Source organism: Trichechus manatus, unplaced genomic scaffold, assembly GCF_000243295.1.
Source record: "Trichechus manatus latirostris isolate Lorelei unplaced genomic scaffold, TriManLat1.0 scaffold00048, whole genome shotgun sequence".
Lineage (NCBI taxonomy): Eukaryota > Metazoa > Chordata > Mammalia > Sirenia > Trichechidae > Trichechus > Trichechus manatus.
Window position 1 is genome coordinate 5222324 of NW_004443984.1, and position 13832 is coordinate 5236155.

The window sequence follows — 13832 nt, forward strand, 5'->3', positions numbered from 1 at the left end:
TTTGAGGACTAAGGTGCGCCTGACCCAAGCCATGGTGTTTTCAACTGCCTCATATGCATGCCAAAGCTGGACAATGAATAAGGAAGACCGAAGAAGAATTGATGCCTTTAAATTATGGTGTTGGCAAAGAATATTGAATATACCATGGACTGGCAAAGGAATGAACAAGTCTGTCTTGGAAGATATACAGCCAGCGTGTTTCTTGGAAGCGAGGATGGTGAGACATTATCTCACATACTTTCAACATGTTATCAGGAGGGACCACTGCCTGGAGAAAGACATCATGCTTGGTAAAGTAGTGGGACAGGGAAAAAGACCCTCAAAGAGATGGATTGACACAGTGGCTGCAACAATGGGCTCAAACATAACAATGACTGTGAGGATGGCACAGGACTGGGCAGTGTTTCATTCTGCTGTACACAGGTTGCTATGAGTCAGAACTGACTCAACGGCACCTAACAACAACATCATACTACTTTAAGCTTGCTCAGCTCATCATTCTGCTCTTGATCACAGCACTGCATTACTAATCCTCAACAATCACCTTACAGATCCATTAATCCAACAAATATTTAACAGGCGGTACTCTGCACTGGGAGTTCTATTAGGTACTGAGTGTCACTGATCAAGTAAAGTCCAGGTAAGACACAGGTAAATAATGTCCAAGTTTGATTATTAAAAAGAGTAAGTAAAGATGTCTCAATATACCCCAAGCATTATCATTAGAAAACAACCCAAATCACATGTCCTATGGCAAGTACATCAGTTGAAACCATTTTCTATACAAAGGCAGTGTTTTCTAAAGGGACTATAGTCCAAAAGCCACGCTGCATTTCTTTACAGAGTTAGTCCTATGCAGAATATTACTTCGCATTAACTTTTACCGAGTCTGCTCAGACACACAGACCTATGCAAAACAGAAAGAAGGAACAGTACTATTTCTTACAACACAAAAACCTAAATTGTAGTTTGAAAACTCCACGTGTTCAAATCAGAGGCAAGCCTTAATCTTCCTTATCTTATGAAAGGGAAGACAACAAACAAGTAAATATAATCACACTGGGATGAATCCAGATCTGTCAGAGGAGCTATTGCAAAGCTAAGCAGATACAGAACTAACAACCATGCTGCTGCTGCTGCAGAAACAGGAATGACAAAGATAAGTCTTTTCCTCACTTTATTGGTTTATTATTCTCTTTACTGCCCCCCTGTCCATTTTTTGGTGGAAGCATAGAACCAAAATCCAGCAATCGAAAATGAAGATTCATCCTTACATGAAAATGGCACCTGTGATATTTAGTCTACTCTTCAGAAGAAGCTTGCATTCATCATCAAAAAGAACATTTCAAGACCTATCCTGAAGTACAAGGCTGTCAGTGATAACTGCTATACGCCTACAAGGAAGACCAGTTAATATGACTATTATTCAATTTACGCACCAACCACTAAGGTCAAAGATGAAGAAATTGAAGATTTTTACTAACTTCTGCAGTCTCAAATTGATCGAATGCAATCAGGATGCATTGATAAATACTGGTGATTGGAATGCTTAAGTTGGAAACAAAGGAGGAGGATCGGTAACTGGAAAATACGGCCTTGGTCACAGAAATGATGCTGGAGATCACATGACAGAATTTTGCAAGACCAACGACTTCTTCATTGCAAATATCTTTTTTCACCAACATAAACAGTGACTATATACATGCACCTTGCCAGATGGAATACACAGGAAATCAAATCGATTACATCTGTGGAAAGAGACGATGGAGAAGTTCAGTATCATCAGTTAGAACAAGGCCAGGGGCCAACTGCGGAACACACCATCAACTGCTCATACGCAAGCTCAAGCTGAAACTGAAGAAAATTAGAACAAGTTCACGAAAGCCTAAGTATGACCTTGAGTATATCCCACCTGAATTTAGAGACCATCTCAAGAATAGATTTGACGCATTAAACACTAACGACCGAAGACCAGACGAATTGTGGAATGACATCAAGGACATTACATGAAGAAAGCAAGAGGTCACAAAAAAGACAGGAAAGAAACGACCAAAATGGACGTCAGAAAAGACTCTGAAACTTGCTCTTGAAAGTCGAGTAGCTAAAACAAAAGAAAGAAATGATAAAGTAAAAGAACTGAACACAAGATTTCAAAGGGTGGCTTGAGAAGAGAAAGTAAAGTAATATAATGACACGTGCGAAGAGCTGCAGATAGAAAACCAAAAGGGAAGGACACGTTCGGCATTTCTTAAGCTCAAAGAACTGAAGAAAGAATTCAAGCCTCAAGTTGCAATAGTGAAGGATTCTATGAGGAAAATATTAAACGATGCAGGAAGCATCAAAAGAAGATGGAAGGAATACACAGAGTCATTATACCAAAAAGAATTGGTCGATGTTCAACCATTTCAAGAGGTAGCATGTGATCAGGAACCGATGGTACTGAAGGAAGAAGTCCAAGTTGCACTGAAGGCACTGGCAAAAACAAGGCTCCAGGAATTGATGGAATATCAATTGAGATGATTCAACAAACGGGTGCAGCGCTGGAAGTGCTCACTTGTCTATGCCAAGAAATTTGGAAGACAGCTACCTGGCCAACCAACTGGAAGAGATGTCTATTCCCAAGAAAGGTGCTCCAACAGAATGTGGAAATTATCGAACAATATCAATATCACATGCAAGTAAAATTTTGCTGAAAATCATTCAAAAGCAGCTGCAGCAGTATATTGACAGGGAACTGCCAGAAATTCAGGCTGGATTCAGAAGCGGATATGGAACCAGGGATATCATTGCTGATGTCAGATGGATCCTGGCTGAAAGCAGAGAATACCAGAAAGTGTCTACCTGTGTTTTATCGACTATGCAAAGGCACTCGACTGTGTGGATCATAACAAACTATGGATAAAACTGAGAAGAAGGGGAATTCCAGAACACTTAATTGTGCTCATGAGGAACCTACACATAGATCAAGAGGCAGTTGTTCAGACAGAACAAGGGGATACTGCGTGGTTTAAGGTCAGGAAAGGTGTGCATCAGGGTTGTATCCTTTCACCATACTTATTCAATTTGTATGCTGAGCAAATAATCCGAAAAGCTGGACTATATGAAGAACGGGGCATCAGGATTGGAGGAAGACTCATTAACAACCTGCGTTATGCAGATGACACAACCTTGCTTGCTAAACTTGAAGCACTTACTGATGAAGATCAAAGACCACAGCCTTCAGTATGGACTACCCTCAACATAAAGAAAACAAATATCCTCACAACCTGACCAATAAGCAACATTATGATTAACGGAGAAAAGACTGAAGTTGTCAAGGATTTCATTTTACTTCGATCCACAATCAACACCCATGGAAGCAGCAGTCAAGAAATCAAAAGACGCATTGCACCGGGCAAATCTGCCGCAAAAGACCTCTTTAAGGTGTTGAAAAGCAAAGATGTCACCTTGAAGACTAAAGTGCGCCTGACGCAAGCCATGGTATTTTCAATCCTATCATATGCATGGGAAAGATGGATAATAAATAAGGAAGACTGAAGAGAGGAACTGATGTCTTTGAACTGTGGTGCTGGTGAAGAATATTGAATATACCATGGACTGCCAAAAGAATGAACAAATCTGTCTTGGAAGAAGTACAACCAGAATGCTCCTGAGAAGCAAGGATGGAGAGACTACGTCTCACGTACTTTAGATATGTTATCAGGAGGGATCAGTCCCTGGAGGAGGACATCATGCTTGGTAAAGTATAGGGTCAGCAAAAAAAAGGAAGACTCTCAATGAGATGGACTGACACAGTGGCTGCAACAAGCGGCTCAAGCATAACAATAACTGACAGCATGGCACAGGACCAGGCAGGTTTCGTTCTGTGGTACACAGGGTCGCTATGAGTCGGAACTGACTCAACAGCACCTAACAACAACATTCAGAAGAATGTAAAAGCTTGCTCCAACAATTAGTAACAAAGACAAAAACATTTAAAAGTCAGAGAAAAAAACTAAAATTCTTTTAAAAATAGTGTTTTAATCGCCATCAGGATTAGTTTGCCTATAATCCATCAGATTTTTTTTTCTTTGCACTTACGTGGATGACCTGCATAAAAGGGTTATTCCCGGAAAAATTAAAGCAAAATAAGACACATATAGTGAGAAAAAAATGTAAAGAAAACATTTTTGTTCTGCTTGTGTTTTTTATCCACTTGATGATCCACATATAATTTTATAAAATAAGCCACATTTTATATTTTGCAGTTTCAATACAGCCAAGGCTATTACAGAAAACTTACTATGATTAAGAATTGTACATAACCTACAAGTCCCCTGACTGTTACTAAAATTTCCTCTGAGATGATTTCCAAAATAAATCAGGTCAGATATAACCCTCAAATGGTTTTAAAAATAAAAACTGACAAGAACTAACCCCTGACAAGTCAAAAATTTTTCTTGGCTACAATTAAAAAGAAAAGGTTGAAATAGATAAGCCTAGGTAGTCTCTGAAAGAATTCTTATGAACATAATTTGAAGTTAAACCAGTAGTACACATGGTTTCTTATAAACAATAAGGTTAATTTAATTATTTAGAATGTGAATATTTTGAGCTCTTAAAAAATATGAGAAAAGTAGGAAGGATGATTTAAAAAATTCTAAGTTATGACTGAACTTGGGAAAGAAAATAGCATTTATAAGGAACAACAAGCTTAAAAGGTACAAAACTGCAATCTCCCTCCCATGCTCCACATCGAGGTCTTCAGGTCCTCATCATCTCCGGGCAGGTTTACTGCAAACGCACCATCCTAACCGGCTCCCTGCTTCTGGTCTCGCCTCCCACCACTCTGGCCTACACACGCTGTCAGTTCGTTGATCTGCCTAACGTGTAGCTCTGATTATCCCTCCTTTGCTTAGAAGGGCAAGCTGCTAGCTTGATGTTCAAGGTGCTTTGTAAGACGGCACCACACTCACCTTTCCAGCTTCATTTCACCTGACTTTTGCTACATATTACCTATGTGACAGTCATCCGGAACAGACTGCTACTCCATGAAATGGCTCATACTCTCCTGATCCCGCTCCTTCGGCCATTCTGTTCCCTCTGGCTGAAACTTTCTTTCTCTTTCCTGTTACAATCCTACCCAACTTTCACAGCTCTCCTCAAATGCCACCTCCCTATGAGATCTTTTATTCCCAGTGGCTATGATCCTCTCTGCTTTGGTACCTCAGTACCTTCAAATGTCTCTAAGGGCACTAATATTCCATCTGATATCATAATAACTCATCATCCTACGACAAGACTGTAAACTATCTGAGGTAGAAACCATCTAATTCATTCTCTGTCCCCTGAAGCAACTGGCATAGTGCCTTACACATCACCCAAGTATGTACTGAGCTAAACTGTATTGGATTCTGCTCCAAGAAAGTCACTGGAAGGAAAACACTTCTAGCACAGATTGAAAATTAAAAGGCTTGGGATAGCATTTAGAAAAAAAAGCCTCAGAACATGTAAAATGTATAACCAATGACAAAAATATTTTACTTTTGTAGGACTAAGACCTATAGGCTTCTGTAAAGTCATAATGGAAAAAAACACAAAAGACTTCTCTCTGTCCAGGTAAATAACAAATGAACTAAAAAAGAGTAACCTTTAAAAATAAACTCAATCATTTTTCCCCAGTCAAGCTGTAGAAAGCAATACAAGAAATGTTAAAATTCTGTCAAAATAAAATCATAAATAGTTCTAATAGGTTACATGCAGTTAGCTCAAGAAAAAAGTTTAGAATAATTCCTTCTTAAAAGAAGCAAATAATTCCTTCTTCTGTGAATTTTCTCCCAAGTAATAGGGAGCCAAGCTAAAAATCACTAGCTTCTCTTTAACCACAGGCTCCAAAAATGAGTAAATGAATGAATAAATGAATGGAGTTAATAAGACTTGATTCAGAGTTCACCATATGCCTGTATTTCTCAAAATATTTGTGGAGAACGACTAGTTTTTTAAAATGTCGTTATCTGTTGCAGACTGATGCTCTTATAAAATACAATGCATTATAAAAAAAAAAAAGTTGCAGCAACGTCTAAAGGTTGACACAGGCTTTCCGTACTTAATTTGTCATGGACGAATAACAAAGTTCGCAAATGGGCCTAGTCTGCTTTAAGCTTTTCCCTGAACCTGCACACATTCAACATGCTACCAAATGACGGGAAAGGTAGGATACATGCCTACCTTCTGCTCTTGCACCTCAAACACTGCTTCATGGACACTGCAAGCAAAAAGTGAGGTAGGCAGGTCACTTAAATCCATCATCTCTTCTAAATCATCTTCATTTTCACCAAAAATCATCTCTTCTTCCTCTTCTTGGTCACTGCTACAGAGATCTGAGTGGTTATCATTCCAAGATTTCATAGTGTCTCTTAGCATTATCCCCTATAAAGCAGCTCTTTTCCGTTTTTCAAGTTCTAGGATGTCTGCCAGGCACCTACTGTTAACAAAACAAAACACAGAGATAAGGTTTTGATGGCCAAACAATGTTCCAATCAATCAAGTTCTCAAGACAGCAATTCATCAGGTGAAGCAATTTTATTCAGGAAAGATAAATCAGCATTTAAATTAACTCCTTACAGTTCTCATAAATGAATTCTATACATACTAATTTGATTTGCTTAGTATATTTTACATAATACAATTCACTGGCAATAATATATTTTTTAAAAGGCAAAAAGTTTTCTAGTGAAATTGGGAAAAAAAAAAGATAATACAAAATGAGACAATATCAATATGTACACTAGTTTACTGGTTGTAGGAAGAAAAATGTGAACCAGAACTGCCTTCACATATTTGTTTTGGGTTTTAGGATACAACACTGAAACTGGCACAGAGAATAAAACCCACACTGATTCACTCACCATCTGCGCCCTGAAATATGGTCTGTGATGAGCTGACTTTACTGTTCTTAAGCAGTTTTGTTCACTTTGTATATACTCTGAAAGAATTAAGTCACACAGAACCAAAAGCTGTATATACAGTCTTTGTTAATATTACAAATATTTACAGTAGGCAAAATTTACATAGAAGACAATCAAAAAGGTGTCCTTTTCTGACCATTAAAAATCACTAATTTTAACCCTAAGGCATGGAGCTGACAGTGCCCCTCTTGATATAAAGGAACAGTCAGTCTGTCTTCTATGGGCTATTTGTGTGCATGTCTGTCTCCTCCACTAAATTGCACACCACACCCACCAAGCAGAGTATCTTAAATGTAACACACTTCAAGGTGCTGAAATGAATTTAAGAAATATCTATCAGGCCCAGAAAAATTAAGTGATCATGACTACCTCCGAATTACATAATTTATGATTTTCCCTTTTATTTCAAAGAACACAAAGCTGCAAATATACTGCTTATATAGAGAGCATTACAGAATGACAATTATAGGATAAAACTGGTTGTGTGTGTGTGTGTGTTTTCCATTATTATACCAATCAGGGTAGAGACTAATTCTAAAAAGCAAAATCTTTACTCGTTTTAATCAACACTTTCTGAAAGCCTGCTGCATGTTAGATACTGGGGGATTCTAGATGAATAAAACATGGTTCTCACCCTCAAGCAGCTCCCACCAAAGCAATAATTTCTCCTCCTCTACAACCATTTCACTCTCCTAAATGATCTTGCCCCATTAACTGCTCCTATACCTTCAATTTTTCCTTCTCCACGTTTTCTTTCCCTCAGCCAACATATATATTCAAGACCCACCTCTATCTTAAAAAAGAACACCTTCCATTGGGATTATCTTTCCCCTCAATCTACCTCTGTCTGTCTCTCTCCTTCACCTTTCCCACCAACTTACTTGAAACAGTCACCTATATTTGCTGTGTTCACTTCCTCAATTCCAGTCACTCCTGCATTCAGTGCGGTTGGGCTTCCGCCACAACTGTTTGGTTGACACTGCTCTTCATGAGGATGCAATGGTTTCCTAAAATTGGAACCTAATTTCAGGTCTCAGCCTATCCCTGTAGCACACCACCTTGCTGCCCATCCTATTCATTCTCAGCCCTCTCTGTGGCCCTGCCTTCTGGGTCTTGGTCTTTCCTGGCTTCCTTTCTCACCAACTCTGTCTTGTTCACTGGTTCCTCTTTCTCTACTCACCCTTTATAACTTAAGTCTCTTTGAGGTTTCATTCCCATCCTCTTTTCCTCATCTTATTCTTCCTGGCTAATTTTATCCACACCCAAACATTTAACTACTTAACTATCAGTGGTCTCAATCTTTTCCCCTGCTTCCCTGCTGTAAACACATACATGTGTGTATCAATACTGTCTCTCATTTCATACAATGATTCTTAAGCTGGGAAGGATGTCACTGAAGTTGAGGGGGAAGCAGAGTAGAATCTTGGGGAATAAAGGGAAGGGTAGGTTTGGAAAAGGTACCATTTCCCCAAGAGATTCTGATCTGTCCCTCAGTCTTTTGTGCTTACACACCCTGAAATTTACTAATCTGTGTGACTACGTTCAAATATATATACCCAGACTCATCTTTAAGTTCTGCACTTGTATTTTTAGCTTTCTAATGAACATATCTACCTGGGAAGTCCACAGGTACATTTAAAAAAAAAAAATTATTCCTTTAATTATTGTGCCAGAAATCTCCAATCTGGAAGGAGGATGGGGGGGTGGGGATGGCTTTCATTGTAATCTTTTCTTCAAGACTAAGCTGTCAGGTGGTGTTTAGCTCTCACAGGACTTTGTTCATTTCTCTGTTATATATTTATATTACGATCATTTGTTTATAAATCTTTCCTAGCTACCAGGGTGCTTTTAAATCCATGGTCCCTGGCATAGTTTCTAATATATGCTTAATAAGGATATTATTAATATTGCTGAATGAAAGCAGACAGCATTGTGTTTTCACCACTGATAGGGCAGCACAAAGGAAAATTTATTTCTGCATGGGATTAGAGAGAGCTTCCCAAAGGAGGGTATGGTGGGACAACAGAATTTCAGCAGAAGAAAGTGGGATATGTTCCAGGCAAAGCTAACAGTACATGAACAAAGGTAGAAAGACAGAAGGATAAGCACGCACAAAGATCACGTGATCTGTCTGGCTGGAGGGTAAGATGTTTGGTGTGGGTGGCATATGACAGAGTTAGAAAGGCAGGCAGGCATAGGTAGCTTGCTTTGAAAGTAGGGTTACAGAGTTTTGACATAAAAATCAGTCAATATCAGCATGCCATTGAAAGTTTTAGGCAAGGGAATGATATAACTAACCCAATTTAATTTTCAGTATCAGTAAAAGTGGGTTGTCTTTATATCTTATCTCTTGGAGCACTAATGTTTTTATCCCCTCCAACCAACCCATTAAGAGGTGAGGAAAATACTGTGCCTAATTTTTAGGAGAGCTGGGGAGCTCTGAATGGCTAGATCGTAAAACTTGAGAGAGTCAACCTATTTCTGATATGATTTTTTGGTTTCAAGCCCCTTCCTCCAACTCCTAAAAAGGAAGGGGGGAAAAAAAATCAGAGCACAAGAAACAATCCTTCACTTGACTTAAAAAAATAAAATTCTTAGAATGCTATACCTTCACTTCCTGTTTTCTCCTTTCATTTTTGGGTAGCTTTTGATATAATTTCAAACAGAAAAGTTGTAAGAATAGTACAAGGAACTCTGTATATCCTTTACCCAGAGTTATCAAATACTTAAATTTTGCCCATTCTATTTTTATACTTGTTTTTTAACCACTTGAGAGTAAGCTGGAGATAGTATACCTCTTTACTCCCAAATACTTCAGTATGTAATAACAAGATCATTTTCTTACATAACCACAGCACAGTGATCAAAACCAGGAAATTTAACATCCAATACCATTATCTAACCAACATTTGACTACATCTAATACAAATCTGACTAGATTCAAATTTTGTCATTTATTCTAGTAATGTCCTTTATGGCTGCCTTATCTTTAATCATTTTAGAATATTGTTAAAATACTTGCCTTTTGCCTCAAAATATTTCAATAAGCATTAGACTATAGCATCACTACCTTTTCTTCATTTACACATTGTCTATTCGATATACTTTAAAGGGATGGATTGCTGAAATATCACAGTAACTACAAATATGTTCGAATAGTCCTTGAGTATACCCCACAAAGATTCAGGCTCCATAAGAGACTTTACAGATTTGAATTGTCTGCCCTACTACTCTATGTTAAAGAAATTACCTAACCTCTAAGTCTTCCTGTTTCCTCAACTATAAAATGGGGGATAATAATACTACTTCCCAATAAGGATGTTAAGAGGATTAAATGACAAAATACACGCTAAGTACTCACAATAATGCTTTGCGTGAACTCGGTGCTCCAACTGTTAATTATTTTTTACATAGCATGATCTACAACAATGCTTTGTTGGGTTGAATGAAGCTCAATAATATCAGAGCTATTGGCTGAACGGATGTTAAAACAATAAAATGAGAAAATGCATCCCGAAATTATCCGATTTTAAGCAGCAAAAGGGCAACAAAAATAAAACTAACACTTTGTGTCACTTCAAGAAAACTATTCAGTAGCAGACATATCAATAAGATAGGATCCAAAGCAACCACAGGAGGCAGCAATATGGCTTCCATATGAAAACATTTCAAGATTTAAATATAGATATTTAAATAGATTGAGCTAGCTGAATAAAGGCTAAAAGCCACATGCCTTTTTATGGGCCTTATGGAATTTTATGTTGTAATGCAGTGCATACTTTATTACAGACATTAAAATTCAGACGATGGTACTCTTGCTAAAGACAAGCAACTAAATTTTTTTTAAATTTGAACACAGAGATATGATAAACATCAACCAGTGGAAATGACAATCACAGCACACTTGTAAGGAAGCTAGATTGGCATTTCAAAGGTAACTCAGTTTTACCAGCGCAAAGGAAAAAAAATTACAAAAGTACACTGATCCTGTGTAGTTATTATTACTGGAGTTCTTGCTAGCCCACCTGGCCCGGAATATTGTAACAAGACTGAACTGTGTCACTAACCCACGGAAATACTGACTCGTTCAGCAGAAAGGGCTGAACCAATAACCTCCAGCTTCTGTAAGCAAAGGTCTGTGCTAATCAGGGTTCAGCATCATCTCCAGCACAACTGTAGCTGTGGCTGGCTTCTGGCAAATTGTTTCTTCATGGAAACATCAAATGAGTGGAAAAACTCCAAGTAGCAATGACCATCTGCTCTGCTACAATAAGCCTTGTGACGAAAGTAATCCATCAAGGCAAATGTCAGGCACATGGAGTTGACTCTGCATTTTAAGTTCTGATCAGGAAAAGGTAGACTCCTCCTCCAGTTTTTTTCTTTAAATAAATTTTCAAAATAATATGCTTCTAAACTTGGTACATAGAGTGACTGTGAGTCGGAACCGACTTGATGGCACCTAACAACAACAAACCTGGTAAACATTTTCAAATCCCAAACAGTACTTCAATACCTTATCTGAATGCATCTTATTATTTCCTGATGTGTTCAAAATGCTACCGAACAATCCTGGAAGTAAATGATTATTTCATCTCCACTTTGCAAGTGTCTTGCTGGATGACCTTGGAAAAGTCACTGGCTTCTCCGTGTTTGTTCCCTTGCACATAAAGGAAAATACTCACAGATACTGTTGAACTGCCAAATTCCTTTAAAAATTTTTCTAAATTATAGACTAAATTTCTCTTTTTAAAAAATCCAGGATTGTCAATGTTGGGGGTTTTGAATGGCTAACATGCAAGCCGCTAGCTTCTACTCCCTCATTTCACCACTTAAAGGTAGAATTTTACTATTTCTTAGTAGCTCTGGTAAAAAGTTTGGTGTCAACAGTCAAGTAAAACAGGTGAAAATTAGATTTTTGTATTCTCCGTGTGTTTTAATGACCTATTTCCTATTTTCACGGATAATCTAGAATTGGTCCTATTATAATTACTGAGATCCAGTGACTCACCAGCAATAGCATTTGTTAGCATGAGAAAGATAAAAGAAACAAACACCAAATCCACTGTCAGAACATAGGAAAATAATAAGCTTTAAAGAATAACTGAAGTAGAGATGGAAAAAAATAAACAGAAGAGTTGCCATGGAGTTGATTCCGACTCATGGCAAACCTTTTGGAAGCAAACTGCCAGGCCTTTCCTCCAAGGTCCTTCTGGGTGGGTTCAATATGCCACCCTTTAACCATTTGTGCCACTCAGGGACTCCAGAAATATAAAAGATTGATACTATTTGTTTTGCTGTATATCATTTATTTTCCCTCAACATAGCCTCTAAATTCCAGGGGGAAAGTGGAGATCCACCGTCTGACCTCCACCTTCCGTGATTTTTTTTCAGGTCTACTAACACATGGTATTCAACTTTAGGGCTTCCATTATTTTTCAGGCTTCAGTCTAATGGATTCCAAGTCACACTATTTTTCATGATATTCTGCTTAACTCTTTCAACCCACAGCTCCGCTAGCCACCATACTAAATTTGCTTTCACTTCTGTGACCTCAACATTCTCATGTTTTAAAAGCTTTACGAATGTTACAATTCAATAACGGAAAAAATCTTGTTTTCCCTAAAAGCACTGGAATCTCTCCTTGAGCTAAGAAAGATCTGTCAATGCTGTAAAATGTAAAGCTAATCTCATGGCTAAAGAATGGACTCTTTGTTTTCAGGCCTTTCACTATCTTCCTGCATCAGAAGTCCATTTCTGGAATATAAATAATCATCAAAAACAATGAATTTGTGGGATAAACAACTAGATTTAGAATCTTAATGTTGTGTGGTTTTACAATCTAATACATTGAGCCAAAGCTAATGAAAAAGTCTCAAGAGAAATTCTTACTGCATGTAATCACAGCTACTTTCTTCTCTTACCAGTGTATCAGAGACTTCCATAAAATATTTAAATTAACGTGTTGCATTAGGTAACTTTCAATAAAAGGGAGTGAGTATTTTTGGCTTCGAGCACTACACTAAAACCCTACTTTAAGTAATCCTAGTTTGTATCTGAAAACGTGTATCTGACCTGCTCCCTAAACTTGAATCCTAATTCCTAAAAAGGATGATCAGATTTTGCATGGAAGCTGGAAGTAAGGAACCTGGTAACAGACGGCTACTGCTCTACCTGTCTGGGCAGGGGAGCAGACGAAAGCAGATACACAAGTTTCAAGGACTTACAGAATAAGTAATGCGATGATTATCCGACATGGGGGGCGGGGGAGCGAGACAGAAAACAACGGGGGCTTCCACTACTGGCCGTGTCTCTCTGACCCACTGCTCCTTTCCTGCCTTCAGGAATAGATTGGGCCTGCCAGCTTTTCAAAAAGTCAAACAGTTGGAGAAAATTACGGTGGAAAGGAGAGAAGATTTTGATTTTGGTTTTGTTTTCCAAGACACCACCCCACAGAATGCCACAGAAGACCCTGGGCGCGAGATGGGCTGGGCTCAGGGGGCAAGCGACGCGGCAGCACCTCTAGGGTCTCGAGCATCTCCGGAGGGCTTCTTTTTTCTAACTTCTCGCACCCCCTTTCCCCTCCCGCCCCAGAACTGGCGGCAAATCTCCTTCGAGAAGCCGGGCGCCGGCCCCACCCTGCGAAAGGGGACTCACCTGCGCGCTTTGCCGCTGCAGGAAGGAAGGAAGGAGAGAGGCCCGGGGCGGCCCGACGGGGCTACGAGGGAATCGGGGTGCCGCGAGGACCGAGGTCTCGGGAAGACGCAGCGGCGGCGGCCGGGGAAGGCGGGGGTCGGGCCGCCGGGGTCCGCCGGCAGACTAGGGTGCGGCGCTGGCCGCCCGCAGTCTCACTGCCACGCCCTCGACGCCGGCAGGAGCAGCCGCGTC

General features: G+C 39.2%; 1 protein-coding gene across 3 annotated transcripts in view; it reads right to left on the reverse strand.

The window, feature by feature from the left end:
- The window catches only part of RCAN3 (RCAN family member 3), a 49308-nt gene extending 35580 nt beyond the window's left edge, over positions 1 to 13728 (reverse strand). The window contains exons 1-3 of one of the 3 annotated variants that reach the window (XM_023732102.1): positions 7829 to 13165; positions 6888 to 6964; positions 6208 to 6463 (exon numbers count right to left, since the gene is read on the reverse strand). In XM_023732102.1, coding sequence (XP_023587870.1) covers positions 6208 to 6402 — 195 coding nt within the window. In that variant the 5' untranslated portion in view covers positions 6403 to 6463; positions 6888 to 6964; positions 7829 to 13165. Of the gene's footprint in view, positions 1 to 6207; positions 6464 to 6887; positions 13166 to 13601 lie in introns of those variants that run through there. The other 2 variants (XM_023732101.1, XM_004377107.2) reach the window with 2 other exon arrangements.
- Between the last annotated feature and the right edge of the window lie 104 nt (positions 13729 to 13832).